Below are 24698 nucleotides of genomic sequence, written 5' to 3' on the forward strand. Positions count from 1 at the left end.
TTCCACACTGTAGATAATCTGATCACTCTTAACTCTGATTTCTAGCATCTGCAGTCCTCATTTTCTCCCAGTGAGGTCAGAGTCTGTCTGTATCCCAATCTTGAGTCAGACTGGTCCTACTTCCAAAGTGGAATTTACAAAATAATACATGTATTCACTGCCTACAGTTTGTGCATTTCTTGAGCAAAGTAGAATGTATCTGCAAATACACATTCACCCCACAGAAGTATGTGTACACAAAAGAGAGACAGTATGAAAGCTTGGTTGTGTGGGTGTGATGGAGTATAAGCCTGTGAAAGGATTTGTGTGAGAATTGGGGGGGGGGGGGGGGGGGGGAAGAAGAGAGAGACAGACAGACACACACAGACTGCATATGTGTGTGTAAGAGGGTATAGTATAGTGGGAGTCACCTACAGTACGACATGAACCCAAGATCCCGGTTGAGGCCATCCTCATAGCCACGTTCAGTACCCATCAGCCTCTGCTGATGTTTACGTTGTTGCCTATCCCAAAGTTTGCCTTGGAGGACAGTCACCCAAAGGTCCCTGATCACTGAAGTGCTCCTTGACTGGGAGGGAACATCCCTGTCTGTTGATTGTTGTGCAGTGTCCATTCATCAGCTTTCGTAGCATCTGCTTGGTCTCGCCAATGTACCAATGCCTCAGGTATTATATTTTCATGGATTCAATTGAAATGATCACAAAACATAAAAAAATAGATACAGGAATTTTATTTAACTTTTTTGTGTACAAACAAAGGTTATAAATGCCTTAGGATTTCTTCAATTATCTTCAAAATCAAATCCCTTTCATATCTAACTAACCTTAGAAAGTGACAGAGACCTAAATCAAGTTATTCAATACAGAACCTAAACACTGCTTCCTCTTTCCTGCCTGGATGGAACTTCTTACACAGAATAGTTTTGTAAAATAAGAAAATAAAGTACATGAATCAATGAGTAAATAATCATAGTAAGCAGTGCTACTGCAGGTTGCGTCAGCTTGATCAGAACACATTCACAAACTTATAGTTATGTCAATTCAACTGACGATCCAAAAATGCAAGGAACAAAAGGCTTCTACACAAGATTTGAATAAGTACTATTTATATAATTTAATCCTGATTATTTCAATAAATAACTAACCCATGTCCCTAGACTGTGCAGGTGGCTTAACAATTACAACAATACATCAAAAGCGGGTTACAATGGTTTACAGTCAGTTGGTGAAGGGAATTATCACTGTTTAACTACTGCATTATAATACAATATTTTCCCATCCAATTATTTCCTCTAAATTGTTACTGGTTATTGTTCCATACAGTACCTGACAAAATCCCCATGGTTTATTACTCAATTGACTTCACAGTAGATCATGATAAGTTGAAAAATAACGTATGAAATCTAGGTAATTGTTATTACGAAAGCACTGACCTTGGAGACTGAAGTTTGCTAATAAGCCTGCAGTCACTTCAAAGGCATCTGCGTTATGTGAAAAATTGAGGTTCCAGCTATTAAAAGAAATACTTTTTTTTCCCTGTTGTACTGACTTGATAATGACTTTCTACCAGTCTTTTAGCATTTCTAACAGTACATTGTAACTCTGTTTGAATACTGTTTAATTAATATCTCCACTCATCTTACTGAAATAATTAATGTGAACGATAGTGTCACATTCTCCATTTCTTAAACTCTGAGAACTAATACAGCAAACTTTGTTTGAACCAGCACTCTCGATAAACCATCAAAAATTATATACCTGAACTATCAGAAGTTTACTGTATTATTGTGATCTCCACCATGTCAAAGTAGTCAGTTAAGGGCACAAGTAAGAAGGCTCTCTGTTGATAAGTTTATTTATTTAAATGATTTAAGTTGTAAATGAAATATTGCAGTGATGTGTGTTCCCCCCGTATTATGTCTCTCTAATGTAGTGCGTATTTTTACGTTAACTATGTGGACCTCTTGATCAACCAGCATGCATTTGGTCCCATAGGTGCTAGTTAATAAAAAGTGATATATATGGAAAATTTATACCAAAGTATGTTTGGAGAGGTTCATGCCGTGAAGATACCCTTTCATATGGAGTTAGAATGGTGCAAGTTGCTTTGCAGAAGATTTTTATTATCAACAGAGAGGATTTGTATTTTATTACCATTATCCAGACTAGTGTGCAACACAAACTCCTGAGAGGGCAGAGAACCCTCATGAACTTAACTGTCATGAAATTCTACTTGCTCTGCTTTTATAAAACACAAATGTTGAAATGTTATGCACGGAGAAATAGTATTGTCTTAACACTACCAGATTAACTGAAGCATGTTTAAGTATGTAATATTCCATATCACACATTTCTGACCTCAGAATATATGGGTGCTAAGCAAGGGATTTCACCATAAGATATAAGGGAACACAACTATATTCAAAACATTAATGTCTTTTCTGTGTTCCATCTCTAGCACTTGTGATCTTTTTAATGATCCTTAATGCTATTTACAGTACTTGGTGCATTGATTACTGGAATGTCTTCTGACCCAATGTCAATTTATTTTCCACAATTCATCAACAATTTGATTCAACGGAAAATGAACCCTTTCCAACTATATTGTGTGTTTTGTTGACTGGAATGACTTTTGTGAATGGAAACATTTTCCCTCTCCCTAGTCAGAGAACACAACAGAAAAGGGGAATGGGGAATCATTCCTTGGATGTTGGTAAATGTGTAAAACATTTGTATGCATTTGCAATTTGAAGGAGGTACACTACTAATAAACAGATGTGTTCAGTATTTTTTGTTAAATATAATTTAAGCATCGAATTAAGTAAAGTAAAATCACAAAGATTTGCATACTGTAGTCTCCTACAAGAACCACAAATTTTATCCTACAACTAGTTTTGAAAAAGTAATCTGTGAAACATCAATCTTTAAAACATCTGCAATGAGCAACTAGTCAGTGTTGGGGAAGTTTGAGTTAATAAATCTCAGTAACTAGCATCCACTGTTTCATGAATTCACTTAGCAGACTGTCAGCACAAATCCAGACCAAGATGTAATTTACTACAGTACTAACTGTATTTATTGGATTTCTAGCTGAAAGATTGAGCCAAATAGACCAACTTTTACTAATCTATTCTTAGACACGACATTCAAACACAGTGCTTCAGGCCTACATGGGGGTGGTCCCAACACTAAATATGCGATGAATCCCATTAAAAGTAATATTGAAGAGTGTGGCTCTGCTGTGATCCTCAACATTGTGTCCCTGTCAATATTTAATATGTAAACTTACATATTAACATTTGGTGGTGCCTGTGTTAATGTAACCCGGAGACGGCCGTGCCCAGTGACAGCAGTTGTGGGGAGCAAAACATCAGTGATGGTCAGACAGCTGTATAGTAGTGGCAATCAGACTCTGGGTTAACAGCTAGACAAGGGACTTTATCCTCTTCATTATCCCATTTTCAGCGGTAGCACCTCACTGATCAGAACCTGACCTTTGATGGGTTAGTTCAAGGTGCAGATAAAATGGATTAGTGCACACTGGTAAATACAACACTTCAATAATTTAACTGGCACAAGAAAGATGTGCAGTTACCAGCTTATGTAGATTTTATATTGACTTTCACACCAATAACTCATTGAAGAGGACATTTGAGATCTGAAATGCTTGTATGATCAGGTAACTAAGTGAAAGAGTTAAATCTTATTTTGCTGATTTTTTTGTTTTTACAGAATTCTGTGCTGAGCTTTATTCTTCCAATTCGTTGGAAACATTTGCTTTAGACTCTGCAATTTTTTTTATAATCTCATTATTTCTAATGAAAAAAAACAGCATTCAGCATCAGTACATCAGATTCCTATGTTCATTTACACACTAAAGGAAACACCATCAGGAATGTGCAGGCCAGTTGAGTTAACTATGGTAAATGTGAGGTTACAGGGATAGGGTGGATACTGTTTGGAGGGTTGATGCAAACTCGATAGGCCAAAGGGCCTACAACTGCACTGTTGGTATTTTATGATGAAGTATCAAAACCAGCAGTTCAAAATCAGTAACCTTCATTCATCAGAAACTTTGAGAAAGATAATGTTATAATCCCAGCCCAAAAATAACCAGCTTCTGGGAAAAATAGAAAAACAATTATAAAGGGAATTTATTACATAAACTTTAAACTTAACATGCCTGCATGTTAAATTCCAGTGCTAAAAGGGCTGGAATATATAAATGTGGCAAAACCAAACTATTGGAAAGTGATCCTCTTGGAAGTTGCATTCTATTGACCATGTCCTGTGGCGACAGTGGAAAAGCTTTTCACTGCATTTTACTGTCTTTCTCACTGTAAAATACACATGACAATAAAATCATTCATCTCAATAACAGAAGCATAGCCACGTATTGCTCAGGGTTTTAAACCTGTACGTAGCCTTCGGCAGATAAGGAAACCTATAGAACACAGAGTTGCACAAATGGCTGCCAAGTACATTCCTGTTAAAAGAAGGAATCAGAAACCTATCATTATTTCAACCAAGCATTCCACAATGTCAGAAAATAATGCACCGTACAACTGACACAAAATATTTTTCTCAGAAGCTTTTCCATGGTCATGGATTTGCTTTGGGTCTTGTATATATTCAATTCCCATTTACATTCCAATCTATAATTGCTAATTACAATAGCAAACTCCAACAGTATTTCTATTTGCTGAGGAAGTGTTAAAGGAATGAAAAATATACAGAATTATCCGTCGTCTTCATACTTGAGTATCATTAAGATATCAAGTTGTAACATAAGAAGTGTTAAATTATCACTGTTATACACTGCCCTCTGGTGTACATGAACAGGGGAGCTTCTATTCGGTTCTTCTCTAAAACAAACAAGAAGCTTGGTTTGTGACCGTGGATTAAACCAGGGACAGTAACCAACAATATGATGTCCCATGTTTAATTAAACAGTGACAAAGGTCAACATTGTACTGTTAATGTTTGCTTGCTGCTGTGTTCATACTTGAATGACTATGTACTACACCTCTGTTGAGAAAAGGATGCTCTGACGTTTACTGTCTGGTGTTGGAATGGTCTCCAGCTGCAGGAAATATAGCAGAACTTGCACCTGGAAACAATAAAGTGAAATTCATATGAAGTTATCTGAATAGTAAATTTATTGTATCTACATTGTAAATGACCAAAAAGCCTCAAGTAGATCAGAAAGACCAGGAGTTTCAATCATTTGATAAGCAGGGAATTAGACTCATTACATAATTTAAACCTGTAGACATGTAATTTTTAAACACAATACATCACTTACTTTACCACAGCTGGAATCGTAGAATGTCAAACATAACAGAGCTATTCAGGTTTACTAAAAAACTAAGAAAAATGCCTACTCCTGATGGCTAACCATGTAATTGAACTTTGTTGAGGTCAGGATTATGTTGTCTTTTAGAAATGCCAGTGTCGGACATAATCCTAGTGAAAAATCTCACAGCACCAGGTTATAGTCCAACAGGTTTATTTGGAAACAATAGCTTTCAGAGTGCTGCTCCTTCATCCCGAAGCTATTGCTTCCAAATAAACCTGTTGGACTATAACCTGGTGCTGTGTGATTTTCAACTAGGATTATGTTGAGCACCATGTCCCCTATTTTCTTTGAATATCTTAATATTCATCATTTAATCATTAGAATGAATAAACGTGCCTGCCAGGTTGAATGGCTTATTGGTGTTTCTGGTAATAAGATACTTGAAAGGAGTGTATTTGTACGTCAACATCAGAAGTTGGATATTGCTAGGGAGGAATAGATTTTAAAAATCCTGATCTAAAAGAGTAGTGTGGTGACAAACTATATTAAAGTGGAATTAGGAAATGTTCATTCATAGGATGTCACGCTGAACTACCCATCATAAAAGGTATATATGAATGGATGGTTTTCAACAGGAAAGAAAAGCATATCATGTCAGTCAACTGTGATTTTCCAGTTTTCTCCTCACACCAGCCCTTGGGATTTGATTATCTAAGAACAGACAGTTCTTTTGTAGATCACCCAAATTCACATTTGAGCTTTAGCATCTGTCAATGGGCTATGTAACCACTGGGCCAAATCAGGCAAACCCGATTGTTTTTTACCCCTGCCCTAGTCCAGAGGCCATTTGGCTAAGTGTACTAAATTTACAGCAACTTCAGCAGCAACCTCTGAACTTTTGCAGTTTAAAGCAATTTATGGAATTTCTGCATAATATCCACCTAGAAATCACAGACTCTCAGAATCTCTACAGGATGGAAAGAAAGAGGCTATTCAGCCCATCGACTCCACAGCAACCTTCCAAAAAACATCCCATGCAACCCCACTTTTACCATGGTCAATCCACCAAGCCTGCACACCCCTGGAAATTGAGTTAATTTAACATGGCTAATCCACTTAACCTGTGCTTCATTGGACTGTGGGAGGAAACCAGAGCCTCTGTAGAAAGCCATGCAGACACAGGGAGAATGTGCAAACTGCACAAAGACAGTAGCCCTGGACTGAAACTGAACCCTGGTGCTGTGAGGCAGAGTGTGGACCACTGAGCCACTGTACTGCCATGTCACTTGAAAGCAGAGTAGAACTAGATGAACTAGTTTGAAACATTGTGAAATTTTAAACCAAAGAACCATTTTACACTGGAGTACACATGCTGGTCCAAATGCTGGCTCAATAGTTAGCACTGCTGCCTTACAGCACTATGGACCCGAGTTCTATTCCAGCCCTGTTTGACTGTCGATGTAGAGTTTCGTGTTCTCCCCATATTTTGCATCAGTATTTACTGTGGAGAAGGATATGGAAGATTATAGCATGTGGGGAAATAGATGGTGACATCTTGAAAAATGTCCACAATGCAGAGGTGGTGGTACTGGATGTCTTAAAACGCAGAAAAGTGGATGAATCTCCAGGACCTGATCAGGTGTACCGTAGAACTCTGTGGGAAGCTAGGGAAGTGATTGCTGGACTCCTGGCTGAGATATTTGTATCATTGATAGTCACAGGTGAGGTGTCGGAAGACTGGAGGTTGGCTAACATGGTGCCACTATTTAAGAAAGGTGGTAAGGAAAAGTCAGGAAACTATAGACCAGTGAGCCTGACGTCGGTGGTGGGCAAGTTGTTGGAAAGAATCCTGATGGACAGGATTTACACGCATTTGGAGTGGTAAGGACTGATTAGGGATAGTCAGCATGGCTTTGTGCTTGGGGAATCATGTCTCACTAACTTGATTGAGTTTTTTGAAGAAGTAACGAAGAGGACGATGAGGACAGAATGGTGGACGTGATCTATATGGACTTCAGTAAGGTGTTCGACAAGGTTCCTCTTGATAGACTGGTTAACAAGGTTAGATCTCATGGAATACAGGGAGAACTAGCCATTTGGATACAAAACTGGCTCAAAGGTAGGAGGCAAAGGGTGGTGGTGGAGGGTTGTTTTTCAGACTGGAGGCCTGTGACCAGTGGAATACCATAAGGATGGGTGCTGGGCCCGCTGCCTTTCATCATGTATAAAAATGATTTGGATGTGAACATAAGAGGTATAGTTAGTAAGTTTGCAGATGACACCAAATTGGAGGTGTAGTGGACAGTGAAAAAGGTTACCTCCAATTACAGTGAGATCTTGATCAGATGTGCAATGGGCCGAGGAGTGGCAGATGGGCTGCATTTTGGAAAAGCAAATCAGGGCAGGACTTACACACTTAATGGTAAGGTCTTGGGGAGTGTTGCTGAACAAAGAAACCTTGGAATGCACACTGATAGTTCCCTGAAAGTGGAATCACAGGTAGATAGGATAGTGAAGAAGGCGTTTGGTATGCTTTCCTTTATTGGTCAGAGTATTGAGTACAGGAGGTAGGAGATTATGTTGCAGCTGTACAGGTAATTGGTTAGGCCACTGTTGGAATATTGCGTGCAATTCTGGTCTTCTTCCTGTCTGGAAGATGTTGTGAAACTTTTTGGGTTCAGAAAAGATTTACAAGGATGTTGCCAGGTTTGAAGGATTTGAGCCATAGGGAGAGGTTGAATAGGCTGGGGCTTTTTTCCCTGGAGCATCGGAGGCTGAGGGGTGACCTTATAGAGGTTTATAAAATCATGAGGGGTATGGATAGGGTAAATAGACAAAGTCTTTTCCCTGGGGTGTTGCTGTCCAGAACTAAAGGGCATTGTTTTAGGGTGAGAGGGGAACATTTGAAAAATGATCTAAGGGGCAACTTTTTCACTCAGAGGGTAGTGCGTGTCTGGAATAAGCTGCCAAAGGAAGTTGTGGAGGCTGGTACAATTACAACATTTAAAAGGCATCTGGATGGGTATATGAATATGACGGATTTCGAGGGATATGGGGGTATGTTGCTGGAAAAGCACAGCAGCTCAGGCAGTATCCGAAGTGCAGAAAAATTGAGATTTTGGGCCAGAGCCCTTCATCAGAATTCAGGATATCTGGCTGACGTGGACGAGTTAGATCGAAGTGTCTGTTTCTGTATTGTACATCTCTATGACTCTATCTCTGTATGGGTTTCCTCCAGCTACTCTGGTTTCCTCCCATAGTCCAAAGATGTGCAGGTTAGGTGGATTAGCAATGTTAAATTGCCCCATTGTGTGCAGGGATATGTAGGCTAGGTGGATTAGCCATGAGAAATGCAGGATCACAGGGGTAGAGTTGGGGCATGGGTGTGGGTTGGTTGGTCTTTGGAAGGTCAGTGTGACTTAGTGGGCCGAATAGCTGAATATGGAATTTCTATGATTATAACGAAATGGCAGGACCCTGAGAACCACCGAAATACATGGGACCTTGGGGTGCAAGTCCATAACTCCCTGATCTTTGCAACACAACTAAATGATTTATGTTTGCCTCATCAATCGAGGCATTGAGTATAAAAGTTGTCCAATCATTTTTCAGTTATATAATACTTTACTTAGGCCTCACTTGGAGTAATGTGTGAAGTTCTGGTTGCCACATTATGGAAAGATGCTGAGGCCTTGGAAACGGTGCCAAAGGGATATTTCAGGATGTCACTTGGATTGGAGCGTATTAGCTATGAGGTTGGACACACTGGGATTATTTTTGCTACAGCATTGGAAGCTGAGGAGCTACCTGAGAGAAGATTACAAAATTATAAATGTGGATAGGGTGAATAATTGGAATCTTTTTCCCAAGGTAGAAATGTAAAGTTCTACGAGGTATAGGTTTAAAGTGAAAGGGGAAAAGTTTAAAGGAGATGTACAGGGAAAGATTTCTTTCCATACAGCTAGGTGCCTGGAATGCACTGCCAGGGGAAGTGGTTGAAGCAGATACGATAGCAATGTTCAAGAGACATTTAGACAGACACAAACAGGCAGGGAATATAAACATATGGACAACGTGCAGACAGATGGGATTACAAAGAACAAAAAAAAATTACAGCCCTCCAAGCCTGCGCCGATCCAGATCCTCTATTTCATCCTGTTGCGTATTTCTAAGGATCTGTATCCCTCTCCTCCCTGCCCATTCATGTAACTATCCAGATATATCTTGAATGACACCATCATGCCCATCTCCACCACCTCTGCTGGCAATACATTCCAGGCACCCACCACCCTCTGTGTAAAGAAGTTTCCATGCATATCTTCCTTAAATCTTTCCACTCTCACTTTGAACTCGTGACCCCTAGTAAATGAGTCCCCCCACTCTGGGGAAAAAGCTTCTTGCTATCCATCCTGTTTATACCACTCATGATTTTGTAGACCTCAATCAGGTCCCCCCTTAACCTCCATCTTTCTAATGAAAATAATCCTAATCTACTCATTCTCTCTTCGTAGCTATTGCCCTCCATACCAGGAAACATCCTCTGCACCCTATCCAAAGCATCCACTTCCTTTCGGTAATGTGGTGACCAGAACTGTACGCAGTATTCCAAATGTGGCTGAACTAAAGTCCTGCACAACTGTAACAAGACCTGCCAACTCTAGTACTCAACACCCCATCTGGTTAGAATGGCATCGTGGTTGGCACAGACATGGTGGGTGTTATGAAGTCGGAAGCATGTATGTTCATTTTAAAATAAGAGTGTCTTTTTTGAATGTTTAAGTAAACTTAAAGTGCAGGCCCAGCTGCCCGCGACAGGCTGTTCCAAGATAGATACATGTAACAATTGGCTATTAAACAGATGCCTGAGTTTTGGTTGCTGTTTTGACAACATTTCAAATTTAACCAATTAATTCAAATTATGCCCAGGATGCCAGAGGCCAGTTGAATTTGTAATATATTGTTTTGACACCTGCAAAACCAATCAAATTCTAAGAATTTAAAGTGCCATTGAGGTACATAAACACAGCATTTTGAAAATTGGACAGAAACTGCCACCGAATGGCAGAGCAGCTGTTGTAGAGCCGGAAAGCTAACTACCCATCTGACATCTTGCTCTCAAAGAAATAAGAAAGCACTCGATATCAAAAGATACCTTTTCCTGTAAAACATATTTGCTAGAAAAAGAAAGACGACGACGGAGATCAGCAGACGGAAGACCGAACCCAGTGGAGAAGACAGAGACTGTGGTCTTGAGTTTAACTTATTGCTTAATAATCATGGTATTGGAACAACACTTTTTTTTAATAGAGCTGGAGTTGGATAATAAGTACATAGGAACCTCAATTATCTGAACAAGATGGGCGGGCACTATTTCGTTTGATTAATTGATTATTCGGTTAATTGATTTAATGCCTCTCCTTTGAAGCTCAGAGTTTTCCTGTTAAGTCTGCTCCCCATTCAAGAGACTGCAGCACACCACATGCGAGTGCCCACTCCCCACCCCCCCCAACCCAGCCTGCCATCAACCCCATCCAACACCACTCCCACCACAGTCCAACCCACCCCTCCCATCACCACCATCTGCGTATCGACAAGAAGCCAATATGACCAACAGGTCTACATCAGTTAGGGGCTCTTATGGAACAGTAGTAGTGTTCATATCTCTGAGCTAGCAGGCCTGCTTCAGCAGCGTGTGATAACATCGCTGAAGTAGTTGATGAAAATATTTAAATCAGACTCTTGCGCCACTGTGCCCCTACCTCTCAGCCAGGGATCTCGAGTATAAGTCCCACCTGCTCCGGGGTGTGGTGATAACATCTCTCAATAGCTTGGTTAGAAAATATCTGTATGATCCACTGATGCATCAGTTGATTAAACCAATATTTAACTAATTTTGATTCAGCACACTCCACGTCATGTTCGATGGTCTGCAGTGCTCTTAATGGGCTTTGGATGTAATTTAATCAATTGGAAGACATGAGTGGTTGACTGATGGTGGTTAAATGATGAAAATAAAAATCAGGTGATTTTGTGATTTAAAAAAATTCACTTGTATCTGAGAGCATTTCGGGATGAAAAAATATATATCCGTTCGAAGGCTCTCGGGTACAGTGGTCATGTCCCTTCCTCTGAACCAAGAGGCCTGGGTTCAAGTCCCAGAGGTGTGCAAATAATATTCTGCACAGCTTGCTTAGAAATTATCTAGATCAATCAACTGAAGAATGATTCACTCCTACTTCTCTTTATGGTGCTGGAGAAGGCCCTACTCAAGTGAGAAACAGATTACAATCATTGAAAGGTTGAGTTGATTCTTGGCAGATTTAATATTTGGCCTTATGCTGATGCCTTGGCATGGATCTTTCATCTCAGCAGAACTGACACAGTGTCCAGTGTATTCTAGGTGCTATTTTATCTTCTGTTTGATCATTTGTGCTCCATGAAGCTCCATGTTCAGGTGGCTTCCTCATTGGTAATTACCACTGCTTTCACAACTCAACTTGTATGTACCTTAGTGATTACTTGGAGTCAAAATATTAATGGCACTAATTTCATAAGGACAAGTAGCTTTGCACTTGAAGAGTGGTCAACTTTTCAACAATTAAAACAACAAGGAATGAACTACCTGTGACATCACCTCCAGTGACCAGCTATCTGCCATGGAGATTGCTTGTGTGGGGTTTGTCGGTATTTTACTGTCTTTTTCTGAGGGCCTTAGCAGTGTGGGTCCAAAGACAGTGGCAAGGTTATGCAATGACATCTTGTTGATCTGCTCTTTCTCTGCCACCCTGTTGAAATAAAAATGACAATGCATTGGGTGTTAAACTCATTAAAGTCAAGACTCCAGGAAGAATTGTACTGTGTAATTTTTATCGCATTAAAGTAGATCTTTTTAGGTGATCACCTTCAAGATGCTCTTTCAGAAAAATGATTTTTGCGTGAACATCACTGACATCACAAAATCAGGATGGAATTGGTTGTTTTACACATTGGAATTAAAATTTGCAATTGAAATTACTGAAACACGAAGTTAATTCATTTCCACTATGGCTTCAGAAATATCTCATTGATGTGATCGGCATTGAAATGTTTAGAGGAAAGTATTGACAGGCTCATTTTGTAAGTCACTCTTTCACTTTTTGTATCAGCCTGGCTCTATGGTATCATTCGTAAAAGCTGTGGGACTAAGCCTAACCTCAGCATTTGAGCCTTTAACTGAGATTACCACAGACTTGCAATAATGAGGGAGTGCAGCACCCTGCTGAGCCTTAATTTTAGATGGGAGTTTAAATAGAGTCTTTCTCTGCCTAAGTGAACTTAAAAGATTCCATGGAACTATTTAAAGAACAGGAAGTAGTTTGGGTTCTTGTTTGGAGTAACTGTTAACCTCAGACAGTGTTTGTAGTTGCTCAGGAGTGACCACAAACTGTCTGTTAGCACCAGCCTTGAAAGGCATTTGCCATAGATCTGGAAAATTAGGAAGCAGGTGTAGGGTTTTTGAATTTCTTCTTGTTAGAATTAAGTGCAGTTAATTGGAAGGAATAACACTTTCAAATTGGCAGACTTACACATAGCCATAGTGAAAGAAAACATAAAATATTTCATAAATACTTCAGATTTTAATGTGACTCAGTTTGTCAATCCCTTGGACTTGAATTCTGTGGCAAATAAATTCCCCAAAACCCAGTGAGTTTGAGCATATGTATAACTATTAGTTGTAATGTTATTCTTATTTGTTATGAAAGTCACCAAATGCAGTTAAATCCTATTGTTTGTCGAACTCTTAATGTACCAGTTCTCTAAACATCCTATCATACATTTCTCCCACAACCAACACCACCAAAAATGATCATTCATTTCATTGCTGATAATGAAATCTTGTTTTGTAAAATTTAGTGTCCACATTTCCTGACGTTTTAACTTCGATTCCACATCAAAAAGTAAACCATTTTGGGAAACAGAGAATTTGATGCAAATCAAAATTGTTTTTAAGGAACTACGACAGGAAACTTTACCTATAACATTGTATAACATTTAATAAAATTCACCCCCTTTTTTAAAAAATATACAAAAATTGAATTTCATATTTCCTTAATTCTACTTTGGTCCATGTCTAGAAATTTAAGGAGAAACCTTTAAGTAAAAAACCTTCTAAGACTATTACTACTCAGAGTTAACTAAATCTGATGAGTTACTTTATCTTAGATGGGCAGCTATCAGTTCACAACCATTATTCTCAACAACGCAGTAGTGGAGGGAAAGAGGGAAAGAAAAATAATCAAATCAGTGAAGCATCCTGTTTCTCCCCAGTGACCAGTGCAGGAAATGTCATTATAACAGGGTTGGGCTAGTCTGCCACTCAAAGTTGAACAGCATTTAGTCACCACTGTCTAGGATGATAGTGGAAAGAAGGAGTAATTGGGTGAGGAACCAGTCATCCATTCTATTTTGGGAAAGATTGCAAGCTTAAGGGAATTGGGAACAATGACAGGAAAAGAGAGCCCATCACCTGCCAAATGGGGATAGGGAAAGTATTTAAAAAATAAAACTCAAGATAAAACAAGTAAACTGAAGAGGTATTCCAGTTAAAGGAAGAGACAAACTACAAACGGGGGCAGAAGCTCATCAGGTCTGACAGCATCTGTGGAGAGAGAATCAGAGCTAATATTTCCAGTCCAGACCCAATGTCTAAAAGTGTGGTGCTGAAAAATCACAGCCAGTCATGCAGCATCTGAGGAACAGCATCCTACTCCTGAGATCTGCCTGACCAGCTGTGCCTTTCCAGTGCCACACTTTTCGACTCTGATCTTCAACATTTGCAGTCCTCACTCTCTCCACATTGGACTCAATGTTAATGGTTTCTCCCTCCATAGATGCTGCCTGACTTGCTGAGTTTTTCAAGCATTTTGTGTATTTGTTTCACATTTCCAGTATTCACAGTATTCACAGTATTACACCATTGTTTATAAACCATAAACAAGACCTGGATGTGAACAGGAAGGACCAATTTCTGTTCACAATGAAGTCAACAACCAGGGATCATGGATTCAAGGTAATTAGTGAAAGGGAGTTGTTTCTAACCAAGAGAATCTGGAACTCACCTTAAACATAGTTAAGACAGAAACACTCAGCACACTTTTAAAAATTTGCATAGACACTTGAGGTTACACACCAAGTCATTAGATAGAATAGCTCTTTGCAGGAAGCAAGAACACTGGGTCAAACAGCCTTCTCATGGTTGTAAATGTTTCCACAGTTCCATGTTTCCAACACCTCTAGTTGAAATATAGGGATGTGATGCCTGACTGATTGCATGCTAACGCTGAAGATCTTGAGGATTAAGCCTGACACTTCCTTTGTTTGTACAGACAACCAACTGAATGTTTGCAGACTGAATGTTTGGGAGCTAAATTTGCTGATGACACCCAAAATAAGTAGGAAAGCAAGTTGTCAAGAAGTAGTACAGAGATTGCAAAGAGATAGAGATAAGTTAGGTCAGTGGATAAAAATTTGGCTGATGGAATGTAATATGGGTAAATGAACTTCTGTATTTTAGAATTTAGAATCCCTACAGTGTGGAAACAGGCCATTTGGTCCAACAAGTCCACACTGGCCCTTCAAAGAGTATCCCATCAAGACCTATTCCCCTACCCTAATGCTTTATATTTCCCTGACTAATGCACCTAACCTACACATCCCTGAACACTATGGGCAATTTACCTAACCTGCACATCTTTGGACTAAGGGAGGAAACCGGAGCACTGGGAGAATGTGCAAACTCCACAGAGACAGTCGCCCAAGGCTGGAATCGAGCTGGGTTCCTGGTGCTGACAGGGAGAAGTGCTGAACCACTGTGCCACCATTTTGGAAGAAAGAATGGAAAAGCAATATATTATTTTAGTGGAAAAAGATTGCCCAACCTGGCAGTATAAAGGGATCTGGGTAGCCTGGCATGAGAATCACAAAAGGTTACTATGCAGATTAACATGTGATTAGCAAGACCATAAGATCAAGGAGCAGAATTAGGCTATTTGGCTCATCGAATCTGCTCTGCCATATGATCATGGATGATATGTTTGTCAATTCCATTCTCCTACCTTCTCCTTGTAATATTTGATCCCCTCACTAATCAAGTACTATCTCTGTGTTAAATACTGTTATGAAGATGTGGGTGTACTCTAAGAGAGTTAAAAGCAGCAGAACTACCAATCACGGCAACAAGTGTTCTTAACAATGTAACACTTGGTTGAACAACTCGATTAGTTTGTTGCCTGGAGACAAAAACAAATTCGAATTTAGCCAATCAATTTAAATTATACCCTGAAAAATACCAAACTCCAATCCAGTTTGAATTTAGTATATTGACAATCTTAAAAGCCAATCAAATAATCTGATGCTTTAAGGGTATAAGACAGGGGAAATTAACAGGAGAACTGCCAAGACCCAGCATGTAAAAGTCTGCCAGAAAAATAGCTCCCTTAGAAGTACCTTTTCCATTCAGTAACCTGTGAAGCAGAATCCCCAAGAAGAAGAAAAGATGATATAGGAAGATCCGAATAGCAGAATCGAAAGCTGCCTGGTTTTCAAATAAGAAGTTTTGTTTTGTAAATCTTAATTGGGAGTTTTAGCGGACTAGTATTATAGAAGGGAAGGTAAAAGATAGGTTAGAGTAAGGACTTGTAAATAGTTGTTAGTTAATTATTCTCTGTTATACTTTAAGAAATAAAGTTGTTAATTTTTACATTAAATAGTTCTTGGCCACTCGAATCTTTATAGATTACTGCACAGGATATATCCTTTCTGTATTGCTAGTTTTAAATTAAGCAGGAGAGTTTGCCCTGTGTCATGAGTACTAATACCTCAGTAACGGGGCCTCCACAGTTTCCTGCGGCAATGAGTTCCATAGATTCACCACAACGTGGCTGAAGAAATTCCTTTCTCATCGCGGTTCTAGAGTGTTATCCATTCAGTCTGAGGCTGTACCTTCAGGTTCTAGTCTCTCTTACTAGTGAAAACATCTCCACATTCACTCTTTAGAATCATAGATTCCCTATAGTGTGGAAACACGCCCTTTAGCCTAACAAATCCATACCGACCCTCCGAAGAGTAGCCCACCCAGGCTCATTTCCTACCCTATTTCTCTACATTTACCCCAACAATGCACCTAACCTACACATCCCTAATCACTGTGGGCCAATTCACCTAACCTGCACATCTTTCGACTGTGAGAGGAAACAGGAGCATCCAGAGGAAACCCACGCAGACATGGGGAGAATGCGCAAACTCCACAGACAATCGCCCCAGCTGAAATCGAACCCAGGTCCCTGGTGCTATGAGGCAGCCCCAAGGCATCTCAGTATTCTGTACGTTTCTTGTCCATCTAAACTAATCACGTACTAACCCAGAGTCCTCAACTGCACCTCATATGACCAGCTCTTCACTCCAGGATCATTCTTGTAAACCTCCTCTGTATCCATTTCAATGCCAGCATGGGCCAGCATGCTCATAATATTCCAAATGTCTGACTAGAGCCTTACACAGCCTCAGCAGTATATCCCTGCTTTTGTTTTCCAGCCCTCTTGAAATGAATGCTTGCTAACTGCCAACTGAACCCCTTAAGAAAATCCTAAACCAGGACTACTGAGTCCTTATGTGCTTCAGATTTCCAAAGCCTTTCCCCAATTAGAAACAGTCCACTCCTCTATTAGGAAAATTAAATTTTAGCTTTTGTTGCTCTTGAAGGATGGGTTGCACTTAAACTGGAGGGGCACCAGTGTCCTGGAGCACTTTGAAAGGGTTTAAATTAGTTTGGCAGGGGGTAGGGAACCAGAGCTACAGATCAGAGGAGAAGGCTGTTGTTGAAGGCAGAACTAGAATGCAGAGAGTATGTCAGGAAGGATACACAGTTGATAGGGCAAAGGGATGGGTTAAAGTGTGTCTGTTCTAATGCAAGGAGTCAGGATTTTTAATGTCAGGAAAAAGAGTGATGAACTTGGATCAGTATTTGGAACTATGATGTTGTGGCCATGTATAATGATGAGACATGGATTTCACAGGGGCAGGAATGGTTGCTGGATGTGCCAGGATTTAGATCTTTTTGAAAGAACAGTGGTGGGGGGGGGGGGGTTGAAAATAGGAGGGGGAAGTAGCATTGTTAATTAGAGAGTGCATCACAGCTGCAGAAAAGGAGGTTGGTGAGAAGGGTTGTCTATTGAGTCAGTGAGGGTGGAAGTCAGTATCAGGAAAGGAGCAGTCACATTATTGGGTCTTTTCTATAGACACCCCAGTAGCAGCAGAGATAGAAGAACGGATTGGACAGCAGATCTCGGAAAGGTGCAGATGTAACAGAGTTGTTGTTATGGGTGACTTCAACTTCCCCAATATTGATTGGAACCTCCTTAGTGCAGATGGTCTGGATGTCAGGTGTTTCCAGGAAGGATTCCTGACTCAATATGTAGATAGGCCGACTAGGGAGAGGCCATATTGGATTTGGTGGCAGGCAATGAGCCAGGCCAGGTTAGATTAGATTAGATTACTTTTTAGATTAGATTAGATTACTTACAGTGTGGAAACAGGCCCTTCGGCCCAACAAGTCCATACCGACCCGCCGAAGCGCAATCCACCCATACCCCTACATTTACCCCTTACCTAACACTATGGGCAATTTAGCATGGCCAATACACCTGACCCGCACATCTTTGGACTGTGGGAGGAAACCGGAGCACCAGGAGGAAACCCACGCAGACACGGGGAGAACGTGCAAACTCCACACAGTCAGTCGCCTGAGTCGGGAATTGAACCCAAGTCCCTGGCGCTGTGAGGCAGCAGTGCTAACCACTGTGCCACCGTGCCGCCCACGGTGTCGGACCTCTTGGTGGTAGAGCATTTTGGAGACAGTGACCACAACTGCCTCATCTTTACCATAGTCATGGGAAGGGATAGGAACAGACAGTATGGGAAGGTATTTAATTGGGGGAGGGGAAATTATACCGCTATTAGGCAGAAGCTATGGAATATAAATTGGGAACAATTGTTCTACAGGAAATGCATGACAGAAATGTGGAGGCTGTTTTAAGGAGCACTTGTTGCGAGTGTTGGATAACTTTGACAGGCAAGGAATGGTAAGGTGAAGGAGCCTTAGATGACAAGAGAAGAGGAGCTTCTTGTCAAGAGGAAGAAGGAAGCTTACTTGAGGTTGAGGAAGCAAGCTTATGTAAGCTCCCTTCCTTCTGGCACAGCTTTAGAGGAATACAAGGTAGCTAGGAAAGAACTCAAAAATGGATCGAGGAGATGCCACGAAAAAGCCTTGGCAGGAAGGATTAGGGAAAACCCAAAGGGATTCTACACATACATAAAGAAGAAGAGAATGATCAGAGAGAGGGTAGGGCCTGTCAGGGATAGTGGAGGGAACATGTGCCTGGCGTCTGAAAAGGTAGGAGAGGCCCTAAATGAGTTTTTTTTTCTTCAGTATTCACTAGAAAGAGGGACCGTGTTGATAGTGAGAACACAGTGGACCAAGTTAATAGGCTTGATATTAAAGGAAGTGGATGTGAAAATTCTGGGAAGCACCAATATAGATAAATCCCTAGGGCCAGAGCGGATAAATCCAAGGTTATTATGGGAAGCGAGGAATGAGATTGCTGCACCTCTGGTGACGATCTTTGCATCCTCACTCTCCATGGGCTTAGTACTGAATGATTGCAGGGTGGCAAATGTTGTTCCTTTGTTCAAGAAAGGGAATGGGGAAATCCCTGGGAATTACACACCAGTCAGTTTTATGTCTGTGGTAAGCAAGTACTGGAAAGGATTCTGAGAGATAGGATTTATGACTATTGGAAAAATACAGTTTGATTAACAATAGTCAGCATGGCTTTGTGAGGGGCAGGTCATGCCTAACAAGCCTTATTGAGTTCTTTGAGGATGTGGTGAGACAAGTTGATGAAGGTCGGGCAACGAATGTGGTGTATATGGATTTCAGTAAGGCATTTACTGAAGGTACAGTGGTTAACACTGCTGCCTCACAGCGCCAGAGACCTGGGTTCAATTCCCGTCTCAGGTGACTCTCTGTGTGGAGTTTGCATCTTCTCCCCATGTCTGCGTGGATTTCCTCCGGGTGCTCCGGTTTTTTCCCACAGTCCAAAGATGTGCGGGTCAGGTGGATTGGCCATGCAAAATTGCCTGTAGATGAAGGGGTAAATGTAGAGGAACGGGTCTGGGTGGGTTGCGCTTTGGCGGGTCGGTGTGGACTTGTTGGGCCGAAGAGCCTGTTTCCACACTGTAAGTAATCTAATCTAATCATTGATAAGGTTCCCTATGGTAGGCTGATTCAGAAAGTGAGGAGGTATGGGATACAGGAAAATTTGGCTGTCTGCATACAGAATTGGCTGGCCAAAGGACGACTGAGTGGTAATATATTCCGCCTGGTGGTTGATGACCAGTATTATCCCTCAGGCATCTGTTTTTGGGCCCCTGCTCTTTGTAGGTTTTATAAATGACTTCGATGAAGACGGAGAAGGGTGGGCTAGTACGTTTGCCAATGACACACAGGTTGGTGGTGTTGTTGATGGTGTTGAGGCTGTTGCTACAACAAGACATTGTCAGGATGCAGAGCTGGGCTGAGAAATGGCAGATGGAGTTCAACCTGGATAAATGTGAAGTGTTTCATTTTGGAAGGTTGAATTTGAAAGCTGAATATAGGGTTAAAGACAGGATTCTTGGCAGTATGGAGGAACAATGGGATCTTGGGGTCCACGTACACAGATCCCTCAAAATTGCCACCCAAGTTGATACAGCAGGAGAATTGACATTTCGGGCAAGACCCCTTCAGCATTCCTGATAAAGGGCTCCTGCCTGAAACATCGATTCTCCTACTCCTCAGATGCTGCCTGACCTGCTGTGCTTTTCCAGAACCCCACTCTTGACTCTGATCTCCAGTGTCTGCATTCTTCACTTTCTCCTTTTTACCCAAGTTGATAGGGTTGTTAAGGTGGCGTGTGGTGTTTTGGCTTTCATTAACAGGGGAATGAGTTTAAGAACCGCGAGGTTTTGCTGCAGCTTTATAAAACTCTGGTTAGACCACACTTGGAATATTGTGTCCAGTTCTGGTTGCCTCATTATTGGAAGGATGTAAGATAATTTAGAGAGATTTACCAGGATGCTGCCTGGATTGGAGGGTCTGTCTTATGAAGAGAGGTTCAGTGAGCTCGGGCTTTTCACACTGGAGGAGGAGGAAGAAGAGAGGTGACTTGATAGAGGTGTACACAGTAATGAAAGGCATAGATAGAGTAGATAGCCAAAACCTTTCCCCAGGGCAGAAGTGCAGAGTGTTGGGTGTGTGGAATGTACAGCCAATGGTGGTGGTAGCAGAGTCAGACACGTTAGAGACATTTAAGCAACTGCTGGACAAGCAAATGGACAGCAGGTACGTTGAGGGGTGTGTAGGTTCAGTTGATCTTACACAACAATGTGGACCGAAAGGCCTGTGCTGAGCTGTACTGTTCTAGAGTCTGAGTACAGGAACAAGGAAACGTAAAATCACGGTGGTTCAGTGGTTAGCACTGCTGCCTCATAGCGACAGGAACCCAGGTTCAATTCCTTGGGCGACTGTCTGTGTGGAGTTTGCACATTCTCCCCGTGTCTGCGTGGGTTTCCTCTGGGTGCTCTAGTTTCCTCCCATAATTCAAAGATGTGAAGATTAGGTGAATTGGCCAAGCTAAATTGTCCATAGAGTGAGGTGCATGGAGAATGGGTCGGTGTGGACTAGTTGGGCCAAAGGGCCTGTTTCCACACTGTAAGGAATCTAATCTAATCTAATCTAGGAGAAGGAGTAGGTCATTTGGCTTGTCAAGTCTATTCTGCCATACAATATGATCATGGTTGATTCTCTGTCTCAATGCTATATTCCTGCTTACTATCTCCATAACCCTTGGTGCCTTTTAAATCTTAAAAACACTTTCTTGGATATGTTCAGTGACTTTGTTTCTTCAGGCTTTGCTGGTCGGGAATTCCAAAGGCTTTTCTCATCTCAGTCCTAAGTGGACTATCCCGTACCCTGAGACTGTTTTCTGATTCTAGACTCCCCAATCAAGGAAAACATGCTCTCTGCATCTCGTCTCTCCAGCCCTATTAGAATTTTATACGCTTCAATCAGCTTCCCTCTCATCCTCAGGTTATGGGGTAGGCCATTTTGTATTGAGAGGTGGAGAATTTTTTTTCATAGCAGTAAACCTGTGGAATTGTCTATCACAGAAGGCCAAATCCCTCAATATTTCAAAGGTGGAAGTTTTCTAGAAGCTAAACTTATTAAAGGTGTGGAGAGAGAGTAGACACATGGCACTGAAATACAGACCAACAATAACATATTGAATAGCATAGCAATCTGAATGGTTTACTCCTGTTCTCTTTTCTATGTTTAATGCCTCTGTAATTTTAAGCCCCTGACTACAATACTTACTATCCCTTTGTGTTTTTGACGATATTGAATATAACACTTTTTTTTTAAAGCCATTGTCAAATATCATGAATATTGAAGCACCAGCCCAACCACTTACAGAACATCATCCTAACTTCCTTCCAATCAGCACTTCTCTATTATTCCCATTTTCTGCCTGCTGCCCAAACACATGGGGTGCATGAAGCTGTACTTTTCGAAATGGAAAGAATTAGGGTAGAGTAATAAGACGACTAATAAAGCACAGAAGATATTTATTTTGACTCACCTCTTCAAATGATCCAGCAGAAATAGGAAGGTAATGAGATTAGGTTCTGGCAGTGAAAGCAGCAGATTCAGCATACAGCTCTCCTTAGCAACTGGATCAGACAGTGCTGGGAAAAAAAACAATAACGTGAGTTTGATCATTTCAGACCTCCATTCCAAAGGCCTGAACTTCAATTCTGACAAAAAACAGAAATACTTTCAAACATAAAGGATGAAATTTTACTCGGTTTTGCAGCAGTACCGCTTAGGATCATGGAGTGGGAGAACGTAGGTCTGATCTCCAATCCCAAATAAGGGCTATCAGACCTTGCTTTTCTCTGAAAATGGTAGGTAAAAATTGCATGGAAAATGCTGACCTGACTTTTGAATACATCTCTTGCAACTCAGCACCAAGGCTGAATCAGTTCTGTAACCATAACTGTAAGAATATCCTGATGCTGTGCTTTTGTTTTTGGTAATGGTCCTACACAATCTATTAACACACGACTAAATGGTTTCAAAAGTGCTTATTCAAATACATTTCTTTTATAGAATCCCTATAGTGTGGAAACAGGCCCTTGGGCCCAACAAGGCAAAAGTGAGGACTGCAGATGCTGGAGATTAGAGTTGTGAGTGTGGCACAGGTCAGACAGCATCCAAGCAGCAGGAAAATTGACATTTCGGGCGAAAGCCCTTCATCAGGAATTTTGATGAAGGTGTTTCACCCGAAATGTCGATTTTCCTATGCTTCAGCCCAACAAGTCCACACCGACCCTCCGAAGAGTAACCCATCCAGACCCATTCCCCCTACCTTACATTTACCCCTGACTAATGCACCTAATCCACACATCCTAGTGGGTTACTCTTCAGAGGGTCGGTTTGGACTGGTTGGGCTGAAGGGCCTGTTTCCACACTGTAGGGAATCTAATCTAATCTAATCCCTGAACACTACGGGCAATTTAGCACGGCCAATTCACCTAACTTGTACATCTTTGAACTGTGGGAGGAAACCCACGCAGACACGGGGAGAATGTGCAAACACCACACAGTCGCTGGAATCAAATTCAGGTTCCTGGCGCTGAGAGACAGCAGTGCTAACCACTGTGCTGCTGCTAACATTTTCCTACCACCCAAGCTATATGATACATTTTACAGAACCACATTGTGTCTATATAAAATCCTGGCCATATATAACAGTTTCTCGATACTTTCGTTTTCCGTATTCCTATATCTCCTGCTAAAGGAATTTTACAGTCTGTGAGGATTTAACACTTTGGCACATGATTTTCGAGAAGATCTGTAGCTCAGGTTTTGTTCAGGTTGTAAGTTTGCTCTCAGGTGTTCCGTCACCATGTTAGGTAACATCTTCAGTAAACCTCTGTTGAAGTGCTGGTTTCTGTCCCGCTTTCTATTTATGTATCTTGGTCTGTTAAGGTGAGTGATATCATTTCCGGTTCTTTTCCTCAGAGGTTGGTAAATGGGGTCCAAATCGATGTAATATTGATGGAGCTCCGGATTAAATGCCTGGCCTCTAGGAATTCCCATGCATGTCCGTTTAGCCTGTCCTAGGATGGATGTGTTGCCCCAGTCGACCTGGTGTTTTTCTTCGATTGTGTGTTTGGATACTAGTGATAGCTGGTCATGTCTTTTGGTGGCTAGTTGGTACTTGTGTAGCCTGGTGGCTAGTTTCCTGCCTGTCTGTCTAATGTACTGTTTGTTGCAGTCCTTGCAAGGTATTTTATATATGACATTTGTTTTGCTAGTTATTGATACTGGGTCCTTGAGGAGCTGTTTCAGTGTGTGGGTAGTTTTGTGGGCTACCATGATACCAAGGGGTCAGAGTAGTTTGGTCATCCTCTCAGAGATGTCTTTGATGTATGGTAGTGTGGCTAGAGTCTCTGGACATGTTGTGACTTTGGGTTTGTGGTTTAAGAATCGGCAGACTGTGTTTATCCGGTACCCGTTTTTCTTAGGTATTTTTCTTCTGCTGCTTGTACCTCCTCGGTGCTGCAGTGTGTTATGATCCATTTAAATAATGTCCTGATGCAGCTCCATTTTTGATTAGATTAGATTAGACCCTCCGAAGAGCAACCCACCCAGACCCATTCCCCTACATTTACCCCATCACCTAACACTACGGGCAATTTAGCATGGCCAATTCACCTAACCTGCACATCTTTGGATTTTGGGAGGAAACTGGAGCACCTGGAGGAAACCCACGCAGACAAGGGGAGAATGTGCAAACTCCACACAGACAGTTGCCTGAGGCGGGAAATTTGTGGGTGTTGGGATGATTGCTCCTGTAGTTGAGTATCTGTACATGTTGCTTTCCTGTAGACGCTTGTCTGTGGTTCTCCTTTGTTCATTCCACTGTGACTTCTAGGAAGGGGAGTCTGTGATTGTTCTCTTCCTCTTTTGGTGAACTTTATACTAGTAAGGATGTTGTTAATGATAATATTAGGTTTCCACTAATTTGTCACATTTCGTGATGACAAAGGTGTGATCCATATTGAGGACCCAAAGCTTGGGTTGGATCATGGGAAGGGCTGTTTGTTCTAGTCTCTGCATCACTGCTTCTACTAAAAGTCCTGATATTGGTGATCCCATGGGTGTCCCTTTGATTTGTTTGTAGGTCTGGTCAGTGAAGGTGAAGTGTGTAGCGAGGTTCAGGTCCACTATCTTGAGGGTGCTGTCCTTGCTGATGGAG

The 24698-nt window shown here is 41.3% G+C and overlaps 1 protein-coding gene across 2 annotated transcripts in view; it reads right to left on the reverse strand.

Moving 5' to 3' along the window:
* Positions 1-713: 713 nt before the first annotated feature.
* LOC132827226 (breakpoint cluster region protein-like) overlaps positions 714-24698 on the reverse strand; it is a 462558-nt gene continuing 438573 nt past the window's right edge. For both annotated transcript variants that reach the window (XM_060843849.1, XM_060843847.1), the window contains 3 exons: positions 22014-22119; positions 11921-12083; positions 714-5109 (listed from right to left, as the gene is read on the reverse strand). In XM_060843849.1, the coding sequence (XP_060699832.1) occupies positions 5020-5109; positions 11921-12083; positions 22014-22119 (359 nt within the window). In that variant the 3' untranslated portion in view covers positions 714-5019. The remainder of the gene's footprint in view (positions 5110-11920; positions 12084-22013; positions 22120-24698) is intronic.

This window comes from Hemiscyllium ocellatum, chromosome 24 (genome assembly GCF_020745735.1).
Source record: "Hemiscyllium ocellatum isolate sHemOce1 chromosome 24, sHemOce1.pat.X.cur, whole genome shotgun sequence".
Taxonomy (NCBI): domain Eukaryota; kingdom Metazoa; phylum Chordata; class Chondrichthyes; order Orectolobiformes; family Hemiscylliidae; genus Hemiscyllium; species Hemiscyllium ocellatum.